This window comes from Apodemus sylvaticus, chromosome 5 (genome assembly GCF_947179515.1).
Source record: "Apodemus sylvaticus chromosome 5, mApoSyl1.1, whole genome shotgun sequence".
NCBI classification, from domain to species: domain Eukaryota; kingdom Metazoa; phylum Chordata; class Mammalia; order Rodentia; family Muridae; genus Apodemus; species Apodemus sylvaticus.
Window position 1 is genome coordinate 65,391,793 of NC_067476.1, and position 25,177 is coordinate 65,416,969.

Genomic DNA, 25,177 nt, shown 5'->3' on the forward strand with positions numbered 1-25,177 from the left:
TGGTTTCTAGACAGAAAAAAAATCATGTGGCATATGGGGTCAAAATCTTGGGATTCAAAATATGCTAATTTCAGGGCTGGAAGGGGTGAGGCGGGTAGATGGATTTCTCGATAGCTTCAGAATTTCTCCCAGATGCTGGGGGCTGCTATCCCACCAACGGGCTGGGATGAGGGGTCTTTACCCTTCCGCAGAGAGCTAGAGACTTCTTGGTTGTTCATGAGGACACACAGTAGGTCCACTGTTTGTAGTCGGTTGGTGATAAAATATAATAGGCTCCTGAAATCTATCCTGAGGCTTCAGCTAACCATCGTTTTCCCAAATCGCCACACAGCAGACACTTTCTATTTGTTCTGCAGAGTAAAAGACTTAAGGTCCACAGAATGCCCCAAATTAAAAGCGAATGAGTCCAACAGTGTCCTCTAGCGGTGCTCGGCACCAAGCAACCTACAAGAAGCACCCATCGCTGCCTCTCTGCCCATCTGCTGGACTGTACCACTCAGGTTCCCACACAGCTAAGGGAGCAAAGGCAAAGTGACTTGGCCCAGGACTCTGAGAATTTCTCTAGAGGTGGGGATTAGGTCCACAACCCCTTTGCGGAGGTCGCAGAGAGCCCTGCAGTAGAGTTACTTTGCATTGAGAGTATCTCATCAGTCCTTCGGGCTCTGAGTTTGCTCTCGGCGTCTGGGGAGATGACAGAGGCTGGAGATGAATCCCATCCCGGCTTCTACGAGACGCAGGAACCAAGAGGAGCAGTGAGTTCCACGGACGTAGTGTCTGATCTGCAAAGGGCATGAGTTCCTGAGATCCAAGAGTGCTAAGCTGGGCACTCGACTGCAGCCTCCAGGTATCCACGGAAGGGGTGGGGATCAGGTCTTTGCTGCTAGAGTCCGTGTGGGTGGAGGGAGCGTGGGCGGGGCTCAGGAGTTGCCGTTCGGAGAGCCGCGTCCTGCAGGAATCTGTTGGTGTCCCCACGCTCCAACTTGAGATGACCGCCAGCAAGCGAGCGGCGAAAGTAAGCCTATGTGGGATGACCCTTTCCTTGTGCCCCTCCCCGCCTTGCCCTACGCCCGCACCCCCAACCCGGCTTTCTGAGCGCTTTTGTTTATTTGGGTACCAGGGCTGGCTGAAACCCAGGCATCCTCACCTTCTCCCAATGGAGGAATGGGAGGGAGGAGGGAGGCGTGGTGTGTGTGTGTGTGTCTGTGTGTGTGTGTGTGTGTGTGTGAGAGAGAGAGAGAGAGAGAGAGAGAGAGAGAGAGAGAGAGGGAGAGGGAGAGGGAGAGGGAGAGGGAGAGGGAGAGGGAGAGGGGGAGAGGGAGAGGGAGAGGGAGAGGGAGAGGGAGAGGGAGAGAGAGAGAGAGAGAGAGAGAGAGAGAGAGAGAGAGAGAGAGAGGAGAAGGAGGAGGACTAAAAGAGGGGGAGGAAGGAGGACTAATTGAGAGGCTGGGGAAAAAAAAGTTGTCATTAGCTTCCCTGTCAACAGAGTTGTACTGGGCGCGAGAATGAACTAGCTTTCCAAACTGGTTTCAGTTTCAATTCTGCTAGAAATTTATTAGTGGAGCTTATCTCGGGCACAGGACGGGCTCTGTTGCGCCACCTAGTGGACACACCATAATTTTATACCGACCTCACCCAGAGGCCTCAGAAGCCAGAGATGCTGTTGGGCAGTGGGGTGTTGAATCAGCAGACCCTGGAATAAAACTCTACAGAATAGTCCCTGGATGAGAAGTAACAATTTAATTTATTTGTATGCAGTCCTGCCACAGATGCTAAATGCCTACTTTGTACTAGCCCAGTGCCAGGCGTCAGGGGCAGAAAAGGAACAAAAATCTTGTTCCATTAGAACGTTCATTTCTATGTGGGACACCATTTGGTACTATCTGAGAGAATGGAAAGAGGGAAGTTTCCTTAGGAATGTCTAGAGGGTTGAATGGAGCCAGGATTGGAGATCGTAGAGGAGAAACGCTGGTGAGATGGTGCTGGCACCTGCAGACTTTGAGTCTCCCCAAAACGCCCCTCTAGTCTGCAGAACTGAGAAGAAGGCCTCCTCAGGAGACAGGAGGAATGGTTGCTGTCCTCCCCTTTCAAGAAGAAAATTCTTTTAAGATGGAGAAGTCCAGAGCAGACCCAAACCAGAACCCAGCTTTGTTGGTTTTAGGCTGGTACAGAATAGGACAGAGGGTAATTGCTACCTCAACACTAAGAGGTAGACTGGCTTTTGTTGCTTCAGAATCTTCAGCACCACTCACAGAAGAGGAGGCTGAGACATCAGGGAAGTAACTTTTGCAGAAACTGATGGGGCTGGAATTTGAGCCCAGACTGATAAGACTCTAACTCACTGGGCTTCTTCTAACAGCCTGTCTTCACTTTTGATTCTCCTAAGTCAGGTGACTTACTAGCAGGCTTTGGGAGAGGCTTGTGCACTGGCTTCGGTTTTAGCAGTCATGGGAAATTCAGACAAATTCATCAAAGCACATAAAATCCAAGTACTCCCAGTGGTAAGAGAGAAAAGTCCCCTTCTGTATTTTTTTAAAATACCATTTTGTGTTGTTCAGGTTGGCCTTAAATTTGATATGTAGCTGACAGTGGCCTTTAATTTCTCTTTTAAATCATTTAATTTTATGTGTATGGCTTTCCTGCCTGCGTGTCTATCTGTTAACTACCTGCTTGCCTAACAGAAGTAAGTCAGAGATTCTCATCCTCTAGAACTGGGGCTAGAGATGGTTGTCCGTCACCATGTGGGTACTAGGAATCAACCCAGGTCTTCTGATCCTCTGGAAGATCAACAAGTGCACCTAACCGCTGAGCCATCTCCCCAGCCCAATCTTCTTTGGCCTCCATCTCATCCCCTAAGACCTGGGATCATAGATGTGCACCACTTTATCAAGTTTTGTGCAGTGCTGGGGATTGAATCCAGGGCTTTGTGCGTGCTAGACAAACACTCTACCAACTGAGCTGCGTCTTCAGCCCAGAAAATGTCCATTCAAGATCTGTGTTATCTGCCAGGCGGTGGTGTCGCATGCCTGTAATCCCAGCACTTGGGAGGCAGAGGCAGGCGGATTTCTGTTCGAGGCCAGCCTGGTCTACAGAGTGAGTTCCAGGACAGCCAGGGCTATACAGAGAAACCCTGTCTCGAAAAACAAAAGATAAAAAAGAAAAGAAAGATCTGTGTTATCCCTAAGCCTTTGTGTTTGCTGGTGCTGTGGCAGAAGTTATGCTTGTGGTAAGATAGAATAGGCAAGTGGGAGACAGTGTTCAGATGAGGTACAGCAGTGAAGGACCCCACCCCCAAGCCCCTGGCTTAGGGGAACTCTCTGCCTGTGTGCACACAAACCTTTCTCAACTTTATCTCTGTTGACATTTGGGACTAGATCATTCTTTGTAGGTAGGATGTTTCGTCAGCATCTCTGGACTTTACCCGCTGAGGTGTGGCAGCACTCCCTCCATTTGTGACAGGAGAAAATGTTTCTAGATATTGGCAAAGGCGACCTGGTGGGTAAACACATCCCCCAGATGAGAACCGCTAGTTTGTATCTATTCATTTTCCCCAGAGTTGCCTTGAATATGTGAATGTTTTTCAAACCACCACCCTCTTCTCAAAATGAGAAGATCTGGAGTCCTGTGGGTGAGGGCCCTTGGTCAGATGCACCATGGTATACTGGGGACGCTGGTTGTGCTGGGGGTATGGCTCAGTGGTAGCATACCACCTAGCTTGCTCAAGGTCCTTGGTCCCATCCTCACTGCTGCAGTAACCAAACTAAACCAAACCAACCCCAAAACCTTTGGATTGTTCTGCAGTGAAGAAGCTGTTTATCTCAGCTTTCCCAAATGTACTTAGCCATAAGGCCTTTTCCCGTAGTAACTATTAGGATTTCATGGGGACCATGCTTGTCCTGTCTGGGCCCTCTGCCCTGGCTCTCTGTTTTCCTACCTGGTGGGTTCCTACCTCCTCTTCAAGACCCATCTCACAGCACACAGCCTCCACGAAGTGTTCCCGCTCCCTTCCTTCCTGGTTGTGTCCCTCACTCTATTCATGGCCTCGGGTTTGTTCCCTTCATTACTCCAAAGACGTTCACGAGGGCCGCACCCTGTCTTAGTCAAGGGTCAGCTGAGGATGTTCAGTAAACTGCTCTTGGGAGAACTCAGGGGTCCCAAGTGATTAAGCCACATTTCTGAGAAGGTGAGTCACTCCTTGTCCCCTGGTTACCATGTGTGATGTGCAGAGTTCCTCACCTAGGAAGCCTGGATCAGTCCTTTACTTCTAAGGTGGTGTGGTGTGGAGGCGAGGACTGGATGCATGATGTCCTTGCTGTTCATTCTGCCAGTGCTGGAAACTCAGATATTACTGCAGAGAGAGGGATGAGGTGGGACTCAGAGAGTTTCTAGAAAAAGGGAAAAAGGACAGAGTACCTTGCCTTCAGAGAGAAGGCTACTAGAAGAATTTACTTACCCCTGGAGTTCTTAATATTTGAGAGAACATTTGAGATCACCTAATCCTTACACTGGGGCTTAGAATGTTGTCGTGAGGCTGAAATCAGGTAATTCACTAATCACTCAGTACTGGGTCTCACACCAGCTAAGTGCTTCCCTAAGTTGGGGCTCTGACCTTTCTCTTTCTGCTCTTAGGATATCCCATTTGGGCTTGCTAGCCGGGTGTGGTGGCGCACACCTGTAATCCCAGCACTTGGGAGGCAGAGGCAGGCGGATTTCTGTGTTCGAGGCCAGCCTGGTCTACAGAGTGAGTTCCAGGACAGTCAGGGCTACACAGAGAAACCCTGTCTCAAAAAACCAAAAAAAAAAAAAAAAAAAAAAAAAACATTTGGGCTTGCTGTGGGGCTGTCGCTGTGGGGCTGAATTTGTGAGCACTTGGCTTACTACCCTTGGTGTGATCTCTGCAGGAGCTGGAGGATCTTTTGAAGGAGCTTCCGTCATACCTTCGCCAACTGTCTAGCGATGACGCCAATGTGCTTGTGTGGCACATGCTCCTGCTGCCAGTGAGTGTCCGTGGGGACCCTTTGGAGACCTAGGTTAGCATGGGCAGGGAAGGTCAGGTCTAGGAACTCTTCCTGGAGGTTGTGGTGTGTGGAAAAATCTCTGTCTGTAGACCAATTGCTTCTAAGTCAAGGCAGACAAACAAACACAACAGAGACTTTAGACGTAAGAGGACACCCTCCTTCAGACATGTAGCTACCAAGCCTACCACAGAAGACTCAGCAGATGAACAGAATCACAATCAGGGGAGGCCAGGTGGTGAACGCTAGGACCTGAGTGCTGAGACTTGAACCCAGGCCACACGTGCTAAGCACGCACTTCGCCACCGAGCTGTGTTTCCAGTTCAAGCCGTCTGTCTTAACCACTACATGCATAGTTTTCAGTCAAAACATTTTTTAATTTAACCCAGACTGTGGAAAGTAGTAGCGGTCTTTTGGCTAACATGAGATGCAGTGTGAAATCCTTCATCTGGCCCACCTTCCTCAAAGATGAGAGATGGAGCCCTTGGGAGCTCACAGTCACTTAGTAGCTTGAAGCAGAATGGGAGCAGACCTAGGCCCCAGGTGTCTGCAGACAGGATGCAAAGACACCCAGTTTTGCCCCAAGGGTCTTACCTCATCCCTGTCTCTGCCTCACAGGCTCAGGCTTCTCTGTCTATCGAGACCACGAGCTGGGCATTTCCCTTATCTGCCCAGGAGTTGCTTCCTGCCGTATTTCCACACAGCCAAGCCCAGTGTCCATTTTGTGATCTGTTAGGGAGGGACCGAGGCTTGACTCTATGTTGAAGATGTAGCTCAGTAGTAGTGGATGTGCCTATTGAGCATGTGTGAGGCCTTGGGTCCATTCCAGCTCCCAGAACACAACACAACACAGCACAACACCACACAACACAACACACTTGACTCTGCTCAACCACTGTTGTGGTTCTAGCTGTCTTTACTCTGTGTTTTCAATAATGGACATTCTAGAAGGACTTAGAGCTTTGGCCCCAGCTTAAAGGACCCTGATCTCTGTGCTGGATCATTCTGGTCTCCCCTCCTCTCCTCTTTCCTCTTTTTCTTACAGGGTTTCATGTATCCCAGGCTAGCCTCAAGCTTCCTATATAGCTGAGAAAGATACTGACTTTATCTACCACCCAAGGGGTACATGTGTGCACCATCACACCTCGTTTTATGCGGTGCTAGGAGCTGATCCTAGGGCTTTGTCCATGCTAGGTAAGCACTCTGCCTACTGAGCTGCATCTCCACCCACTGGCATGTGCTCAGAGAGCATGGACTATAGTCATATGTGGGCTGTCGAATCAAATAAGTACCCAGCACAGTCACAGTATATGCCACAGTGGACAGGGACAAGTCCAGGATACCTCAACCCTGCACGGAAAAACTTCAGGCCACTATGGAATTCCGACAGTGGGGGAGGAAGTCTTCCCCAGGGAAGAGCACACTAGTTGGTTATCCAGTACCAAATGGTCAGCCCGAAAAACACAAATGAGGAACATTGGAACATTACAGAGATGGAAAAGTTCATATATATGCCCATAAAAGTGTAATTAGAAGTGAAACTGTAAAACCTTAATCGGGTGATGTCACTGAGAGGCCTACTCTTTCTGAAGGGAGACAGGAGCAGTGGATCTCTTGTAGCTGCCAACAGCTACTGCGAACTGGTTCCTGGAAGAGAAGCTGAGGGATAGATGGGGAAGCAGTGCAAAGAATGAGGGTCAGGATGACAGTTTACCCATAGAGGCCAAAGTTTAATGGAGGTCAGACCTTTTAACAGTTTGGGTGAGCCCCTCCTCCCAGACTCCAGGGTAAGTTCTGGGGAACTGGTCTGGCTGTTCGCTGGGCGTTGTCTCCACTGCTCAGGCAGCTGAGCGGGTCACCCGCTTAATTCCGGAATTCATAGACCTGGAGGGACAATGAACTTCACCTTCACTTTCAGTGTTCCACCCTAGGTGGACCAGGATCCTGACTAGCACAGGAATCCCTGATAAACAAAGGCTGGGAGAGGAAGTTCACCTTGATCAATGCCAGTTCCTACCAAGTGGCATGACACCCAAGTATGGCTCTGTACAGATCTCGGGGAGAGGGGAGGTGCAGGGGGCTGGGAGGGATGGTGGGGGACTGGAAGGAGAGGAGTTAGGGGAGGTAACGTCAGGAGCTGTTGCAAGAGAGAAGAAAAACTTTAAAAAAGAAAAGAATAAAATAAAATAAACAAAAATACTGAGGGAAATGGCATGGCTTCAGAATGGCTGTTCTAACTGTAGAAGTTTATTGAATAGAGTTTATTGACTATAAGTTTATGTATAGAGCTTGGGACTGGGCAAATGATTGAGTGACTACAGTAACTTGTGTGATGTTTTTATTTGTAACTTCATAATAAAGTGATTTTATTTAGGAAAAAAATTCTCCTGGGTATGGTGGTTCACACCTTTAATCCCAGCATTCAGGAGTCAGAGGCAGATGGATCTCTGAGTTCAAGGCCAGCCTGGTCTACAGAGCAAGTTCCAGGACAGCCAGGGCTACACAGAGAAACTTGAAAAAACAAAGTCCTTTGAGGAGTGCTGGACAGATGACTCTGGGGTTGAGAGTGCTGGCTGCTCTTGCAGAGGACCGTAGTTCAAATTCCAGCACCAACATGGTGGCTCACAGCCATTTGGAACTCCAGTCCAGGGGAATCAAAACTTTCTGACTTCCATGGGCATGTGGTACTCACTCGTACATACGTGCAGACATTCATACGCATAAAATAAATGAACCTTTAAAAAATTATTTGGGGGAGAGGGAATGTGGGAAGGGGGTGACTTTGGGAGGGGGTGACTGGGAGGGGAGGGACAGTGAGTGGGACATAAAGTGAATAAATAAAATAAATTAAATTTAAAAATTCTTTGAGGAATACATCCCAAAGTAGAATTGATCGGTCGTATTTTAATTTTTGGGGACCTGCTTCCTGTTTTCCCACATCATCTTTTTTTTTTTTTTTTCGAGACAGGGTTTCTTTGTGTACCCCTGTCTGTCCTGGAACTCACTCTGTAGACCAGGCTGGCCTCAAATTCAGAAATCTGCCTGCCTCTGCCTCCCAAGTGCTGGGATTACAGGCGTGCGCCACCACTGCTCAGCGGGCTGCACCATTTTTTTTTTAAGATTTATTTATTTATTATATGTAAATACTCCGTAGCTGTCTTCAGACACTCCAGAAGAGGGGAGTCAGATCTCATTACAGATGGTTGCGAGCCACCATGTGGTTGCTGGGATTTGAACTCAGGACCTCTGGCAGAGCAGTCAGTGTTCTTAACCTCTGAGCCATCTCTCCAGCTCCCAAGGGCTGCACCATTTTTAATGAGTGAATTTGCCCTTTGACGTTTCCTACCTATGTTATCCGCACACTGGATGCTCGCATGCCTGGCTCCTCTCTTTCTTTCTCACACGCCTGTTTGTCTTGTGTTATTGCCACACCAACCCCAGTAGATTCTGTGTGACAAAAATTCCACAGACTGAGGCGTTAAACTCCAAGGGGAGGAGGCCTCCTGGGAAGGCTGTGGAACTCTCCAGCTAGAGGATAATTCTGAGCCGCAGTTCTCAGGCAGTTTGTTTTGCTCTCAATTTCCTCTTTTCCTTGGTCACAAGGTGATCCTAATAGCCCAGCCCGGGAATCCGTTCTTTGAAGTAGAGTCACTGGCTGCAAACTCTTTTCTAAAAACTACAACGCTTTGCCTCAAAGTCATTTACATAGTTACAACCCCCCCCAACAACATGCAAATTTATATGGCTATGCGTATGTAGATGAGGGTGGAGAAAGCATTGACTAAGTCAAGAAGTTTTTACAGGGTAAAAGCTAAATGTTAGAGAAGGATTACTCATGGAAACTCATTAAGACCCAGGGGGTATAGGACACTTTAAACTCTTTTTGAAAGTTTGCTGTTAACTACAAGTGCCTCTGTATTCTAATCAAAAAGATTTATGTTATCTGTTAATTGATCCTATAAATCTGTTACTTGGGAGAAACATTATACCTGGTTGATTTTGCATTTCCTTGTGCCAAATGGTTATAATAATTGTGCCTGCTTCACTGGATACATCTTTTGAAATGGTAATACTGACTTTTCGTGTATAAAAACCTTACTTGAGAGCTCCTAAATACATCAGATTCAAACCACCTCTGTGGTTGTTTCTGTTTGTCATCCACTGAACCTGTGTCTCTCCTGAAAACCAAAGCCCTTCCCTCGGTCTGAATCCCCCTGCTGGGGCGGTCCAAGGCATGTTATGACCCACTGAGCCTAACCAGGGCTGTCTGGGTGCTTTTCTAGGTTTCAGATGAGGAACCTGAGGCTCAGGGACAGCAGGTGGCTCACTCGTGGCAAGAGAGCATAGGCAGGGTCAGATCTTCTGTGAGTTTATCCTCCATCTAACTAAGGCAGCCACCAAGCGCATCTATCTTCCTGGGCATGGAAGAAGGGAAAACCAGATCAAAGCCTTTGGAGGAAAGCTGTCTTGTAGGGAGTTTTACCATCAGACCAGACCTCAGTCTCTTCCCTTTGATCAGGACCAGCTTCCTTATGCTCTCAAGGCCTTCCGTCTGCGGATCGATTTCCCCAGGGAGTATCCACTTAAGCCTCCCACTTTGAGATTCACCACCAAGATCTACCACCCCAACATCAGAGAAGATGGCCTGGTGTGCCTGCCCCTCATCAGCCCTGAGAACTGGAAGCCTTACAGGAAGATCTATCAAGGTAGGGTGGGCCTTGCCCAGAGGAGGGGCCGATGGAGGAGGGGGCTGTTGTGAGCTTATTGTGATTTAAAGGCTAAAAGGCGAAGAGACAGGGAAGGGGGTGGAACCCAGGGTGTAATTTGGGGCTTTCCTTGTCTACAGAAGGTCTTAGGTTCAGTCACTCGCACCTTATACACTGGGTGTGATCACCCACACTTGGGATCTCAACCCTTTGGGAAGTGGAAGCAGGAGGGTCAGAAGTTCAAGGTCATCTTCAAGGGCAAGGTGATTGAGCTGGTAAAAAGGCTCACCCAGCAAGCCTAAAACTGGTGTGATCCACAGATCCCACGGTGGAGCGATTGAACCGACTCACACAAGTTGTGCGATCTCTCCATGAGATCTTTGACATCCGTGTGCCACCCCCTACCCCACCCCACCCCCACACACAAGTAAATAAAAAATTCATCCTTGGGGCTGGAGAGATGGCTCAGCAGTTAAGAGCACTGACTGCTCTTCCAGAGGTCCTGAGTTCAATTCCCAGCATCCACATTCCAAGCTTACAACTATCTGTAATGGGCACCAGATGCCCTCTTCTGGTGTGTTTGAAGAGAGCAACAGTGTACTCACATACATAAAATAAATAACTCTTTAAGGAAAAAAACCAAACAAACAAATGATTATCCCTGAACTATGTTAGACCCTGTGCCAGTGGGCGCTGGAGTGATAGCTCTGAAGTTAAGAGCACCTGTGGCTTTTGCAGAGGGTCTGGGTTCCATTCCTGCACCCAGGTGGTGGCACACAGCCATCTCTAATTCCAGTTCCAGGAGACCCAGCGCCCTCTTCTGGCTGTCAAGAGTGCTCATGCTCATGGTGCACACATGTACATGCAGGCGAAATACTCAGCCACAAGAATTTAAAAGCTATATAAAAAGTTTTAAACATTTATTTAATATGTAAGGACTTTTTGCCTGCATGTATGTCTATGTACCATGTGTGTGTCTAGTGCCTGTAAAGGCCAGGAGAGAGTGTTGGAACCCTGGGATTTGAGTTACAGGCATTTGTTGCGAGGTCCCACGTGGATGCTAGGAATCGAATGTAGTTTGTCTATAAAGAGAAACCTGTGCTGTTAACTGATGAGCTATCTACTCGTCCCCAGGAAATGTGTTTAGAAAATAAAGGAGTCGGAGTGATAAAAATGTCAGTGTGAGATGAATTCCCTTTTTGGATGGAAAGACACTGGATGGTCGGCATATTCTAGCAGATGTGATTGAGAAATGTAGCCATGGTGTGTGTGTTGGTCAGAGAGAGAGAGAGAGAGAGAGAGAGAGAGAGAGAGAGCGCTTGGCTGTAGAGGACTATCATCTCATGTCACCCTAAACCGAGACACTCAAGCTTAGGTGAAGGACCTACAGGTGCCAAGGGGCAGAGTGTGGCTAAATCTAGCAGGTATAGTTGTTGCTTAGTTTTATGTTAGCTTAACACAAGCTAGAATCTTTTGGGAAGAGGGACTCACCATTGAGAGAATGCCTCCATAAGACTGCCCTGTAGGTAAGTCTGTCTGGCATTTTCTTTTTTTCTTGTATGTATGTGAGTACACTGTAGCTGTCCTCAGATACACCAGAAGAGGGCATCAGATCCCATTACAGATGGCTGTGAGTTTGGAATGTAGATGCTGGGAATTGAACTCAGGACCTCTGGAAGAGGGGTCAGTGCTCTTAACCACTGAGCCATCTCTCAGCCCTGTCTGGGCATTTTCTTGGTTAAAGATTGCTGTGAGAAGGCTAGCCCACTGTGGGCGGTGCCAACTCTGAAGAGCTGGTTCTGAGTTGTGTAAGAAAGCAGGCTGCGAGGAGCCAGCTGGTAAGCTAGTGCTCCTTGTAGACTCTGTTCAGTTCCTGTCCTCACTCCCCTCACTGACGAAGTGGCACCTGAGAGTTGTAAGCTACATAAGCCCTTTCCTCAACAGGTTGATTTTGGCCATGGTCTTTCATCACCGTCACAGAAATCCTAGGACATGGAGCGAGCCTGTTGCTACTGTAAAAGGATGTGCCTGTGATATCCATGCTTGAACTGCATGAACAGGCACCACCCCACAGCAAACATAAATATGTTTAAGTAAGCTTATAATTTTTCGAGGAGCCCAAGTCAAACACCCCCGACTCTAGAGCAGTAACAGAACTTTTCGTAGTGCTCAAAATGTTGGCTGTGTCTCCAGTGAATGACTAACATCATAGTCCTCCTGAAACTGGAACTGAATTCTTAATTGTATTGGCCATTCATGAATTTAAATTTAAATAACGTGTAAGCAGTGGTGACCATGTTGGACAGGAAAGCTCTAAAGTCTGTGGTCTTAACCCGGGTGCCAGACTGTATCTGGCCGCTAAAGATTCTTTTTGTTTTGTTTTGTTTAAAGATTTATTTATTTATTATATGTAAATACACTGTAGCTGTCCTCAGACACACCAGAAGAGGGCATCAGATCTCATTACGGATGGTTGTGAGCAACCATGTGGTTGCTGGGATTTGAACTCAGGACCTTTGGAAGAGCAGTCGGTGCTCTTACCCGCTGAGCCACCTCTCCAGCCCGTTTTGTTTTGTTTTGTTTTTTGTTTTTTCGAGACAGGGTTTCTCTGTGTAGCCCTGGATGTCCTGGAACTCACTCTGTAGACCAGGCTGGCCATGAACTCAGAAATCTGCCTGCCTCTGCCTCCTAAGTGCTGGGATTACAGGCGTGCACCACCACTGCCCGGCTCTGCTCAAGATTCTTAATCCAGGGGAACAGGGATCTTTGGGACTGAGGGAGACACAGAAGTGGGCCTTGGATGAGCCCTGGGGGCCTGTGATGCTTCCTTCACTAGAGCTCTAAATGAGGGCATAGAAATTGTGTGCATTCCTGGAAAGGTTAGATGCCACCTTCTCAGGTTCCCAAAAGCAGCTGAGAAAGATTAATAGCCACTGAGGCAGGAGGGGTTTTCAGTCTTTCAGTTCAGAACCCCTTTACTCCAAATAAGTTTCTTGGAAATCCAAGTCTAACAGAAAACCAGGGATGTTTGAAAGATGGCTTGTAAGTTAATGACCGCTGCTCTTGCTGGAGACAGGAGTTCAGTTCCCAGCACTCACAGTAGTTTCCTCACAACTCTGTAACTCCAGCTCTAGGGGATCCAGCTCCCTGGTCTAGCCTTCAAGAGCATCTGCACACTGGGGGGAGGGCGGAACACGACACCAGCACACACACTAAGATATTAAAAACAGAAAACCAGAGTGCCTCTTAAAAATAGTGAGAGAGCAGGGCAGTGGTGGCGCACGCCTGTAATCCCAGTACTCTGGGAGGCAGAGGCAGGCAGATTTCTGAGTTCGAGGCCAGCCTGGTCTACAGAGTGAGTTCCAGGACAGCCAGGGCTATACAGAGAAACCCTGTCTTGGAAAAAAGCCAAATCCAAAAAACCAAAATACCAAAAAAAAAAAAAAAAAAAAAAAAGAGGTGAGAGACTCGTAGATCTAGCCCAGCCCAGCAGTGCCTGACCAAGTCATCCTCAGAGAGGGCTCCCCCAGCAGCTGATGGGGCAGATGCACAGCGCCACAGCCAAAGATTAGGTAGAATTCGGGGAACCCTGCAGAAGAGGTGGGGGAAGAACCGTAGGAGCCAGAAGGTTTGAGGACACCAGGAGAACACAGCCCACAGACATCAACCGAGTCGGGCTCAGAGGGGCTCACCGGGACTGAAGCGGCAGTCGCGGAGCCCGCGTGGTGTGCACTAGGCGCTCTGCAAACGTGTGCTGTGGTCGTTTAGCTTGGGGTTTTTATGGGACATCGAGAGTGGGGGAGTCTCTGACTCTTTTGCCTGCTCGTGGGATCCTTTTCCTTCCACTAGGTTGTTTCGTCCAACCTTGATATGAGGGTTTGTGTTACATCTTGTTAGGCTGTGTTTGGTTGATATCACAGGAGGCTTGATCTTTTCTGAAGGAAAACAGAGGAGCAGTGGATCTGGGAGAGAGGGAAGGCTCATAGGGGGCACTGGGTGGAGGAGAGGAACAGGAGGCTGCAGTCTGGATGTACTGTGTGAGGGAGAAAAAAAGTAAAAAAAAGAAAAAGAGAGTAAAAGCGAGGAACGAGAGTCCCGCTTAGCTCATGAGAAGCTTCTTCGAAGTATGACGAATAGTTGTTTGAACACTGCGAGTCAGGCATGGTGGGATGTGTTGCTAATCCTAGCACATGGGAGGCGGAGGAGCGTGGGTTCAAGGGCAGCCTGGGTTTCATAGTCAAACCCTGTGTAAAAGGAGCGGACGACGGAGAACTACTCATCCCTGAGTCGGGGCTTTAACCCACCCATCAAGAATGAGAGGGGATCTGCTTTGCCTATGGGGCCATCCTAAGTGATGCTGTGCGCTCGCAGTACCCTGAGAGGATTGTGGGGCTTTGGAAGAATCTGGGGATGAGTAGACTTTTTCTCCTCCCATGGCCCTGCTTGGTCCTGACGGCCTTCTCTGTCCCCTCCCCCAGTCTTGGAGGCCCTCAGCGCGCTGGTGAATAGACCGAATCTAGACGAGCCTGTGCGTTTAGAACTTGCAGACCTCCTGACTCGAGACCCGGAGATGTTCAGGAAGAAGGCGGAAGAATTCACCCTTCAGTATGGAGAGGATCGACCCTCTTAATTCTGGTTCTGAAGCCTCTGTCTGGATCTTCTGCTTAATGAATGGGTGTCACAGGCTGGTGCCAGAGGCCTTGGGAAGCACAGCCTGCGCCTAAGTCTTCCTCTGTAGCTGCTAATGATGAATATTATACCTGGTGTGTATGTATGTGTGGGGGGAGCTGTGTGGTGAGTGACCCTTCCTGGAGCCACCTGGGTGTGGATGTCCCAGTCCCCCATCCTCGGTGGCTCCAGACCCAGTGGGAATTAGGTTTGCACAGTTTCAGGTCTGCTTTCCATCTTAGGACAGATGGAAATTGAATGTCCAATTGGCAGAAAATGAATACCCCAGGGCTCAGGCACCAAGAGGTGACAAAGGCAGGACTCTGCTTGGAAGGCAGAGCCTATATCTGCCAAAGGTGCCAAATCTACTGTTGAGTGATCGAGTTCAACCAAACTTGTAATAGGCATGGCCAGATTTAAGTCTCAAATATCTTATTTTCCACTGATGAATCTCAAAATAAAGAGTCTAACCTCCACCCAGAAGTCGGACTTCATGTTTGTTTCTTTTTTCTTTTGGATTTGGTTTTTTCGAGACAGGGTTTCTCTGTGTAGCCCTGGCTGTCCTGGAACTCACTCTGTAGACCAGGCTGGCCTTGAACTTAGAAATCTGCCTGCCTCTGCCTCCCAAGTGCTGGGATTACAGGCGTGCGCCACCACTGCCTGGCTCATGTTTCATTATTTGCTCCTTGACAGCTACATTTCTGGGGGCCAGGCCTCAAGCTGGGATTCCTGTACCCTCAACCTCCTGTCCAGGGGGCTCCACAAAATGTGTCTGCTAGTCTGCCATTAATTTCACAGATGGAGTTCAGAGTTCCACTAAGTTTTCCATGAATGGATGGGGTGGTTTTGGAGTTTGTTTTTAAAGTTTTTGTTACTTTTTTTTTTAAAAAAAAAAATGTGTTTGTGTAGACGTTTGTGAACACACCATGGCCTGGGAGTAGAGGTAAAAGAACAGTTTATTGGAGACATAAATTTCTCCTTCCACTATGCAGGTCCTGAGGGTTCAGCTAAGGTTGCCGGTCTGGCTTGGTAGCCTGCCCCTGTCTGGCTTGGTAGCCTGGCCTTTTTACCTTGTTAGAGCCGTGTGAATGAAGTATTTCATGGGAAAGCAGGCTGGAGGCTAACAAAGAGTGTGACTCAGCATCTAGTGGCCATTCCCCATACATTATGAGAAATGCTGAGGCCAGCCTCGGGTGGGCCTTCCAGAGGTCTCCGGGGACCACCAGTGGTTTGGGAGAGGCAACAGCTCATCCATGGATTGTGCATGTCCTTCTGACAATCAGCAGAAAGCCCCATTTCTTCCTATATCCTTGGCGGCATGTCTGATTTCCCTTCCCTAGTGCTAGACAATGAGCCCACAGCTTCATATACGCCAGACCACTCCTCTCTTACCAACTGAACTTCGATACAGTGGAACCACAAGGCAGGCGAAACTTCAGCCAGAGTAGGAGTGATCAATTTTGTTGGAAACCAGTTAGTTAGAATGTTGGCCGTCTCTCGAGCGCCACCCACTGACCGGCTCCAGAAGCACAGTTGTGTCAGATTTCTAGACATTATCTACTTCCTGTCTAGAAGTCCCGGACTCCCCCGTTCGTGGGAGTAAGTGGAGAGAAACAAAAGAGACCGGGCAAACTGCCACACATGGCTCCAAATGCAGGTTTCTTTTTATTTTTGGCCACCGCCTATAACACACGTATGGCTGGTTGGGGTGCAGGGTGGGGGGATAGCAAGGAATGAGAGGAATTTTGCAAAAGTACTTCTAATGCTATTGATACTGGTGCTACCTACTTTCTGCCTGGTGCGGCAAAAGCACCCCGAGGCGACGGTTGGCAGCTGGGCCCCCGCTTCCTCCTCCCGCATGGCTTTGCCATTCATTTCTTTTTCGTCTTCACCAGCCCTTTCTGCACAAGGCTACGGTATAGCTCCTGGATGTAGGTGTAGACGCACTTGGAATCGGGCACTGCCAGCCGCACCATGTCGTCCACATCCAGCAGCTGGGCACAGTCCGCTAGCTTCCTGAGGGGAGGGTGGACGGAGGAGCACAGGGTCAAAGGTGAAGAGGGAGATGGACGGTTCCAGGCAAGTGAAAGGCACCAGGCCCGCCATCCCAGTGTGTGCTATGTGGTGACAGAGGCCCTGCGCGCCAAGACTAAGACATATATATTCAGTGGGCCTGGGTCTCCACATCCTCACATGGGACCTCTGCTTTCTAGTCTGTATGATCTTCCTCCTTCCACATGTAGAGCTGTGGTCTGGATTGGGAACAGCAAATACTTAAGAGGACAGAACATGAGTCCTACCAACCCTAGCAGCTTCATTTAGTTAGATCATCTATTTATTAAATACCTACTGTGTGCCAGGCACTCTTCTACTTGTTAGCAGCGAATAGCCAAAAAAATACACGAAGCAGAAGGCCTATCAGATTGGTGAGAGGTCTTATGGAGAACAGAATATTGGAGAAGGGCCACTCCACGCTGGAGTGATGATTTAAACAGGGCACTTGAGGAAGGCTCCGAGATAACTAAGAGAAACAGCGTTTGCGAAGGCCCTGATGCAGGGCTGCTTGGTTTGTTTCTGGACTTCAGGGAACCCAGCGAGCTCGTTTTCTAACATATCAGCTGTACTCTGAGGCTACTTGATACCCCCTGACTCTGCCAAGGCCGATAAGCCGGGCTAATCACGGCCAGGGCCTCACTTCCCAGTGCCAGGTGTCTTATCAGCTAGTTCTGCAAGATGGTCTCAGTTACTCCTCTTTATCGCTAACAAGCAGAGGAGGAACTGAGCTGACAGGGTTTGGTGCTTTGCCCTAGGTGAAAGAATGTAACAGGTGGGACTCAACCCCAGGCCTGCCCGATGCCTTTGGCACCTTGGCTCTGAGGACTCTAAGGTCTCAGCAGTCTGGGCTGCCAAAGCCAGCCAACCGTGGGTGCTAGCAATGGGGGTAAGAAGGCCGTAGTGGAAATCCTCTCCAGGGGCTGCCACTGCTGGGCTGAAATCCAAGCCTCTGGCATGGGAGCTGGGGGAAGGGCGTGGATCAGAGAGTTTTGAAGAATGGGACACACTTTCCGCATCCACACCTCAGTCCATGGCTGTGGGCTAGTGCTGTCGCCCTAACGCTGGGGAGGCAAACCTTTTATGTTTCTGGAGCCTGACCAGAGAAGGACTCCCTCAACACAGTAACTTGATGAAGCCCACTGGGGCTCTGGATTGGCTAGTCCTTCTCTTCATGGAAGGATTTTGAGAACTAGAGGAGACAGTTCCAGATCAGGGGATGAGGGTGAGAGCTGTGTCAGAGGTGCTCCCCCCCTTCAAATCCTGTAAGACAGTTTCAGAGAGGCCACGGAGCTGGGAAAGAGGAGTGAGGATTCAGACCTTGGCTCCTACAATCAACTACGATGATTCTCCACTCTCTGTTCCTATAATTCTCCCTGGCCTCATTCCCATTCCGTTGGCTGGTGCCTCCCAAAGCCCGTGGTCACCTCTGCTTTGCTGTGCCTCTGCCTTACTTGAAACCAGGTTTGTACTCTCTAGGTTAGGGATGTTTGGGTGGGGCGGAGCTGCCTATTCTTTTGTTGCCTCTAAGCTTAGCTAGACCAGGAGTGTCACATAATACCTACCCTGCCACAGTCCTCTGGTAGGGATCTGGGAGGACCCTAACCCTCTGCCCATCTCCACGTATGAGGATCCAGTGAGTGGGTCTGGACAAATATTTTGCAGATGCTCACGTGGTTTATAAAGCCTTCGCTCTGCACTGGGTATTGCTGGGCTGTGCTTCCTGGTCCCTGACCTTGTCTTCCGCACAACAACAGAAAACTGGAAGAGCTCGTTAGGAATACAGAGTGCGGCTGGGGTTTTGTGGTTGTTGTTTGCCTCTGCTTCCAAATGTTGGGATTAAAGGCACATTCCACCACACCTGGCCATCAGTGGCTTTTAAGCGGCATCCTTGTGTCTCAGAGACCCTCTTAGGAAGAGAGGGTTGGCCACTGATCTTCACCTAACTGGAAGGTCTCCCCTTAATACCAGTAGTATGCAGCCCATTCAACTAATGTTTGAGAAAACCTGCTGTAAAAAGTTGTTGAGAGGGGATCGGAGAGAAGGCTCAGTGTAAGAGCAACCACATAGTGGCTCACCATATCTGTAACTCCTGCTTTAGAGGATTCAACACCCTCAGACACACATGTGGGCAAAGTATGGGTCCATATACTTTTGTGTTTCTGATGGAGATACACATTCCTATGGGTGGGTGGCCAGGCCTGGGTTAGACTAGAGGGCTTTAGCATCTGCATTCCTTGGGTTTGTTTGTGTATGTATGTATGTACGTATGTATGTATGTATGTATGTATATGTGTATGTGTATGTGTGTATGTATGTGTGTGTGTATTTGAGACAGATTCTCCTGGATCATGGGCTGACCTCCAGCGGTTGTGTGAGGTGAAGGTTGAACTTAACCTTTTGGTGCTCATGCCTCTAGCTCCTAAGTGCTAGGATTAGAGTGTGCACCATCACTGATGGGCTGGCTTCAAATTCGCAGCAATCCTCCTGCTTCAGCCTCAAGGTATTGAAATTAAAGGCACACACCACTATGTGTGGGCTTTAGAAAAAGCATGTGGCTGTCTGTCCGTCAGGGGCCTGAGGTGCTCTCTGGCTGGCCATCCCCTTCATACAATCTTGTCTCTGCTGGTGGCTTAGCAGTTCCTTGCTGGGACCCTCCCCTGCGGTGGGGGTGTGGGGTGGGGGATGGTAGGAATCCCAAGAACGCCCTTGTTACCCCCTCTGGAAACCATGCTTTTTTGTTTGTTTGTTTGTTTGTTTGTTTGTTTTCTTGAGACAGGGTTTCTCTGTGTAGCCCTGGCTGTCCTGGAACTCACTCTGTAGACCAGGCTGGCCTTGAACTCAGAAATCTGCCAGCCTCTGCATCCCAAGTGCTGGGATTATAGGTGTGTGCCACCATGCCCGGCTAGCAACCAAGTTTTGTTGTTGTTGGTGGTGGTTGGTTGGTTGGTTTTGTGTTAAGATGGGCTCTCACTGCACTTCCCAGAAAAATCCCAAAGTAAATGGTAATTATAGTAACCGATATGATATGTTCGTTATGATCATTCGTTATGGTAATGGTAACGTAGCCAAGAGTTTTTGAAGTACTTGCTGTGGGTTAGGGTCTGTTACACGTTCCAGGAACTTAATCATATTACAGAGTTCTTATCTCAGTAAAAAGGGAAACACCACGGGATTTGGAAGCCCAAGGAAATAAAGGAGAGTGGGTGTGTCCAAGGTTACACAGAATCAACTTCTGTATCCTCTTGTCCAATACCAGAAGGCTTGCCTTTCTTCTCTTCCGTAATCCTGCTTGGATTTCAAATTTTCTCAGGCTGTGTGTGTTCACGTGCACATGTGTTTGCAGGTTTGTGGAGGCCATAAATCAGCCTTGGGTGTTGTACCTCAGGCACAGCCCATCTGGGTATTTGAGACTTGGTCTCTTCACCAATTAGACTAGGCTGGTCAGCCAGCTCAGGGATCTGCCTGTCTCTGCTACACTGGGGATTTTACATGTGTCCCGGATGGAACTCAGGTCCGAATGGTGTGGCAGTATTCTCTGTCTGACCACCTGCTCTGCACCCTGTGCACCCATCTGGACTCCCCACCCCCACCCCCGAGGCCACCCACCTCCCTTCTGACGCGTTGTCCCAGAACTGAGGCTTACTCTGCAGTAGAGAAAGCTAGGGTGAAGTTGTGCCGGCGCTTGGCTGGGTCCAGCTCTGCATAGTCAAAAGCTTCTGGGAAAAACTTGTGGATGAGGGCACAGAAGGCCATGCCGTTGCCCCAGCTGGACGAGAAGTTCTGGATGTCCACGTGCTGAGATAGGCGGGCAGGGAACAGAAGACCTTAGCGACCCTGGCCTCGAGACCTGGACTTTGCCGCTCCCACCCTTTGGAATCTGAACCCTCAGATTCTCACCACACTATTGCCCCGGGGAAAAGTGTCCCCTGTCCCTTCTGTATCCCCAGCCTGTGCCCACCTCGTAGTTTCTCGTCATGGCCCGGCACCACTCCAAAAGCATGTTCTTAACACCACCAATGGCCGCCCCGGCTGCCTTTGTGTTCCGGAACAGTGCAGTGGGGCCGGAGGCTGCCCTGTGAAGGGAGGAGCAAGGTACTACAAACGGTGGTGGCGAATCTCTGGCTCCCGGTCTCGGGCCTGGCCATGATGGTTTCCACTGGCCCCCCAGGCCTCCCTCCCTCGACCCCATCCACAAATCCTAGGGAAATCTCAGCCCACCCTGGCTCCCGGTTGGGATCCTACCCTCCAAATTTGTCCATGATGGCCTTCCGATTCTGTGCACGGGGTCCCCGGGGCCGGCTGGAAGCCGACACCCTGCGTTCTGGTGCCCGATCCTTCTTTTTCTCCGAGGGTTGGGGCTCTGTGGGACTCTCTGGCACCTCACTGGGTGAAGATTCACTACATGGAGAGTTGCAGAAGCAGGAAAGGTGATTGAACCGACAACACAGGCTGCATGGGGGCTGGGCAGAGGTCACCACCATATACAAGTCTGTACATGTATGCTTAATCAGAGCACACGTTCATCCTGTGCCTAGCACTAGCACTGGAAGGGCCAAGAAGCAACAAACAGACTCAAGCTAACTTGGGGGAGCCTGTGGTCTCTTGAGGCCATGTGGTGCAAAACTAGGGCACATCTGGGGTCTGACCTGAGTTTAGATCCTGGCTTTGTTATTATTTGCTGTGTGATCTTCTCAGAACCTCTGCTTTCCCATCTGTAAAATGGGGGCAAGAATGGCTACCCGACAAGGTGATTCTGAGGCCTATAGAAGATCAGGGTCAGGTAGATGCACTTGCTACAAAGCTGTGCAAATGCTTGGTGAGTATTCACAGGTCACCTGTCTCGAAGAGACATGAAAGGGAGGGACTGGGGGGTGATGGACGGATAAAGCCGGCTCTCCAGCACTTTCCATATGCCAGGCGCCGTGCTCAAGTGCTGTTTGCTCACTAGTCATCAGACTCTACAATAACCCTGGGCAATCCATACAATCGTTATGTTCACGTCACTGAGGCGAAGGAGCTGAGTGACTTCGCCAAGGTCACATGACTGGTAAGTGGCAGAGCCGTTGCCCAAACTCAGGACTCTGAATTCTTAGAGAGCTGTCATGAAGTCATGGGGTCTGAAGAGGCTTCAGCCACGGAGCAGGAGGTAGATCAGGCATCTTTCATGCCTCCTACGTGTTTTCTGGGATCTGATGGGGATACAAGGCTGAGGGCTAGGGATTCTGAAAATCGGGTTCGAGGGAGGCCCAGAAGGATCCGGAGAAAGGAGTCAGCGCTAGGGCCTAACTTTACCTGGGTGAAGGACTGGTCTCTCCAGATGCTGTAGACTCTGGAGCCAACCCATCTGGAGAGAAGGAAGAGAGTGGAAGGAAGCTGAGGCTCTCTGTGACGTGTTCTCTGGATCCTCCTCCTTCAGGTTAGCCATAACCTGGGCTGTTCCTTACCTGGGCTGAGGCTGGGCCCCTCGTCTGTGGGACTCTCGGGCCACTCCTCGGGGGAGCTAGGAATCACCGAAGCCCTTTCTTCTGATTCATCTCCCTTACCCTGCTCCTGCTCTTCAGTGGGACTCTCTGGCTCCTGGGATGAACAGGATCTGTGTAGGCAGCTACCCAAGGCTTTCAAAGAACGTCAGACAAATTTGGAAGGCAGCCTGAACCACACTTTCCTTTCTCTATTCCCACTCTCGTATCTCGATACCTGGCGGGGGAAAGGGTACTTGCCCAAGGTATTATGGTTTGGATAGAAAGTGGCCACACCTCTATTGACAGGTAGGTTGTATCATGAGGTCTCTAACGTCATCAACAGACTATCCCATTGATGAGTTCATAGCTGACTGAGCTTTTATAGGAGGTAGGGCTTAGTAGGAAGATTTGTCACTGGGGCTGTGCCTTTGAAGCACATTATCTTTTATGCGCTGTACATATGTGTGTGTGTGTCCCTAAGTAGTGATGTGTATGGGTCTCTGTGTGTGTCCACAGTATGTGATTATACTCATGTGTGAGTATGGGCACAAGCATGCCACAATGTGTGTGTGTGTGTTTGTGTGTGTGGTGTGTGTGTGTGTGTATAGGTGAGAGGACAACCTCAGGTATAATGCTTACTTCCTCCTTTTCTGAGACAAGTTTTCTTTGTTGTTTGCCTGTGCAAAACAGGATTCTCTTCTCAGGGTTGGCCTCCCATCAGGCGCACTGGGATTACAAATGTGTATTTCTGGCCCTGACTTTGACATAGGCTCTGAGGATTTAAACTCAGAACTTAGCTTGCTTAGCAAGTGTTTGTACCCAACAAGCCATCTCCCCATGGAATTGAATATCTTGGGTTCAGAGGTTTCTCATATCCTGTTTCCTGCTTCTTGGCTGTCATAGAAAACCAGTTTTCTTACATCATACCCTTTCATGTATTTCTGTCTTATCAAAGGCCTAAAAGCAATGGAGCCAGGACTGAAACCTTTAAAACCATGTACCAAAATAAAGCTTTCCTCTGTTAACTTGATTTGCTTGGGTGTGTTGTAGTAGTAACAACAAACAAACGAACAACAAACCCACAAACAAACATGGGAATCACGGGAGGCTTTGATTCTAGACGGGGAGGAGCCTTGAGACCTTCCCTATGCCTTACTCACCACCAGCTCCTTTGAGTCACTTCCAGTCTCTTTCCCATCAACTTCCTGAAGCTCGGGTTTGGCCTGGTCTTTCACATCAGCCTTCTTCTGAGATTCAGTCTCAGCCTCGTTGGCAGTAACCTCTGCTCCAGCATCCTCCTTGGATTCAGGCTCGGCCTTATCAATCACATCCGATTTCTCCTTAGATTCTAGATTGGTCTCTTTCTCATCAACCTGCTGCTTCTCCGAGGCCAGCATGATCTCTTTTTTCTCCCTAACATCATTGGGTTCAGGTTTTGTTTCTTCTTTCTTACCAGTGTCTTCCTGAGAAGCTGCTGTGGCGACTTCCTTCCCACCTTCCTCCTCAGCAAGGCTAGCCTTGGCCTCCTCCTTCCCTCTGGCCTCCCCTTGCGAGTCTGGCTTGAGCTCATCTACTACGCTGGCTTCCCCGGGTGACCTCTCTGACGCACCACTCTCAGACGCTGCTTCACACAAATGTTCTGCTCCAACTGGAGGCTCTTCTTTGTCACTCGTCCCAACCGTGCCTTCGGCCACCTTCTTTGCAGTGCCCTGACTTCCTGGCGTCCCAAGAGTCCCTGCAGTTGGGGAGACAGTGGTCCCATCCTCAGAGGGGTTCCCGTCTCTCTGCTCCATGTCTAGAAAGAGAAGACGTGAAGACTTTATTGCACACTGCCCTGGCTCAGGAGTCAAGAAGTCTGTAGTTTTGTCTTGTTTCCCTTACTAATTAGGTGGGTGTGACATCAAATTCCCACTCTCCCTGTGGAAATAAGAAAGACATAGAGAGTTCTCTCTGCTAAAGAGGGGCAGTTGGAGCATTTTGACGATGTTGGGTGGCATTTATGCAGTGCCCTTCTGTAAGTATGGCTTTATTGTTATTATTTTGAAGCAGAGTCTCATGTAGCCTAGGATGGCCTCATACTTGCATTTTAGCAAGAGAATATCCTTGAAATCCTAATCCTACTGCCTCTGTCTCCTGCGTGCTGGGATTATAAGCTTGTACCACCACGCTTATTATTATACCACCACAATCATCATCATCATCATCAAACCTAGGGCTTCATGGATGCAGGTCATCACGTTACCCCTGAGTGAAATGCTCAGCCTCATATCATGCTTTTTAAATAATTTTTGCCTCATTTTGGTTAAGTCAGTGAGGTGGTCACCATGGAATACCATCATTCCACAGCGTGAGAGGAACAATGCTGCCCGCCCCCTAGAGCCGGAAGCAGGCAGGTGCAGAGAACTGAGCAGCCCTGCCTTGCTTCCGTTGTGTGGATTTTCAGTCACCTTCTATTTCTGGTAAGCGACATTGAGCTTCCATCTCCAGCAGGGATCTAAAGTGTCTTTAAAAAAATACATTATTGGGTTTAAAAATAGCTTAATTCAAAACAAGACGGGCTTTTAGGAAATTTGAGTAGAGATGGTACAAATGTCAAATCACAGAGGTGATGTAAAAATACTCAAGCTTGGGGAGCCCCTGGGCAGGCTGCCTCTGGGCCTCTGTGATTCTTAAAAAGTGGGCGAGAAGAGTTTGCTGTGGTGAGAGAATAGAATTGCATCCTCTCTAGCCTGCAGAGCTGGCTTCTGCCTGCTCCTGGGTATGTGCAGAGGAGAGGATTCCTTCCTTCACTTGGTGATTCTTATTTGAGTATAGTATATAGTTATGGAGTAGAGGAAAGGGCCAGCTCCTTCACTCCCTTCTCTTGTTAGGGTTCTAGTTACAAAGAAAAACAGTTCCCAAATGGGGTTCAGGGCATGACTCAGACAGTACAAAGAGCGGACACTCTTGTCATTGGCTAAAAATACCTCCTGCCCTTGGCAGTGCTTTCTTGGTGAGAGTACCCAGGACACCTCAGTAAATTGGAACAGATCTCAGGCAGCATGAAGACAGGATCTGCTTCTGTCTCCTACTTTAGTCTTCCTGTTCCCCTAGACAAGAGTCCAGAGGTCCCTGGATTTGGTGCCCTCTACTTTCTAAGAAGCAGATGGGTTTTGTAAAGATACGAAGACTGTTCACACAGTAGCCTCTTCCTGGTGCAGCCGCTTCAGCCATATATTCTAGCAAGAGGGCTCCATCTTACGTGTGGCAGCATGAAGGAAAGTTGGCCAGGCTC

At 49.1% G+C, this 25,177-nt stretch overlaps 2 protein-coding genes across 3 annotated transcripts; one reads left to right on the top strand and one right to left on the bottom strand.

The window, feature by feature from the left end:
- Positions 1–500: 500 nt before the first annotated feature.
- Ube2l6 (ubiquitin conjugating enzyme E2 L6) lies at positions 501–14,869 on the top strand. Of its 2 annotated transcripts, none has more exons than XM_052182834.1 (4): positions 501–844; positions 4,899–4,994; positions 9,532–9,718; positions 14,197–14,869. In XM_052182834.1, exons 2-4 carry the CDS (start codon positions 4,980–4,982, stop codon positions 14,346–14,348), a joined length of 354 nt encoding a protein of 117 aa, XP_052038794.1. In that variant the 5' UTR covers positions 501–844; positions 4,899–4,979; the 3' UTR covers positions 14,349–14,869. The 2 variants fall into 2 exon arrangements, with proteins under 2 accessions (XP_052038794.1, XP_052038793.1); XM_052182833.1 differs by lacking the exon at positions 501–844 and adding an exon at positions 898–1,012.
- Positions 14,870–16,183: 1,314 nt separating this feature from the next.
- Smtnl1 (smoothelin like 1) lies at positions 16,184–23,696 on the bottom strand. The gene is made up of 7 exons (XM_052181177.1): positions 23,064–23,696; positions 21,886–22,018; positions 21,734–21,785; positions 20,684–20,839; positions 20,400–20,514; positions 20,085–20,236; positions 16,184–16,402 (listed from the first exon to the last, which is right to left on the bottom strand). Exons 1-7 carry the CDS (start codon positions 23,694–23,696, stop codon positions 16,258–16,260), a joined length of 1,386 nt encoding a protein of 461 aa, XP_052037137.1. The 3' UTR covers positions 16,184–16,257.
- Between the last annotated feature and the right edge of the window lie 1,481 nt (positions 23,697–25,177).

Coding starts and splice junctions, on each gene's coding strand:
- Ube2l6 (XM_052182833.1), top strand. CDS start 986: ATGACCGCCAGCAAGCGAGCGGCGAAA. Junction 1,013..4,898: donor CCAGCAAGCGAGCGGCGAAA/GTAAGCCTATGT, acceptor TGATCTCTGCAG/GAGCTGGAGGATCTTTTGAA. Junction 4,995..9,531: donor GGCACATGCTCCTGCTGCCA/GTGAGTGTCCGT, acceptor CCCTTTGATCAG/GACCAGCTTCCTTATGCTCT.
- Smtnl1 (XM_052181177.1), bottom strand. CDS start 23,696: ATGGAGCAGAGAGACGGGAACCCCTCTGAGGATGGGACCACTGTCTCC. Junction 21,786..21,885: donor GGGGCCCAGCCTCAGCCCAG/GTAAGGAACAGC, acceptor CCTTCTCTCCAG/ATGGGTTGGCTCCAGAGTCT. Junction 20,840..21,733: donor GAGACCAGTCCTTCACCCAG/GTAAAGTTAGGC, acceptor CTCTCCATGTAG/TGAATCTTCACCCAGTGAGG.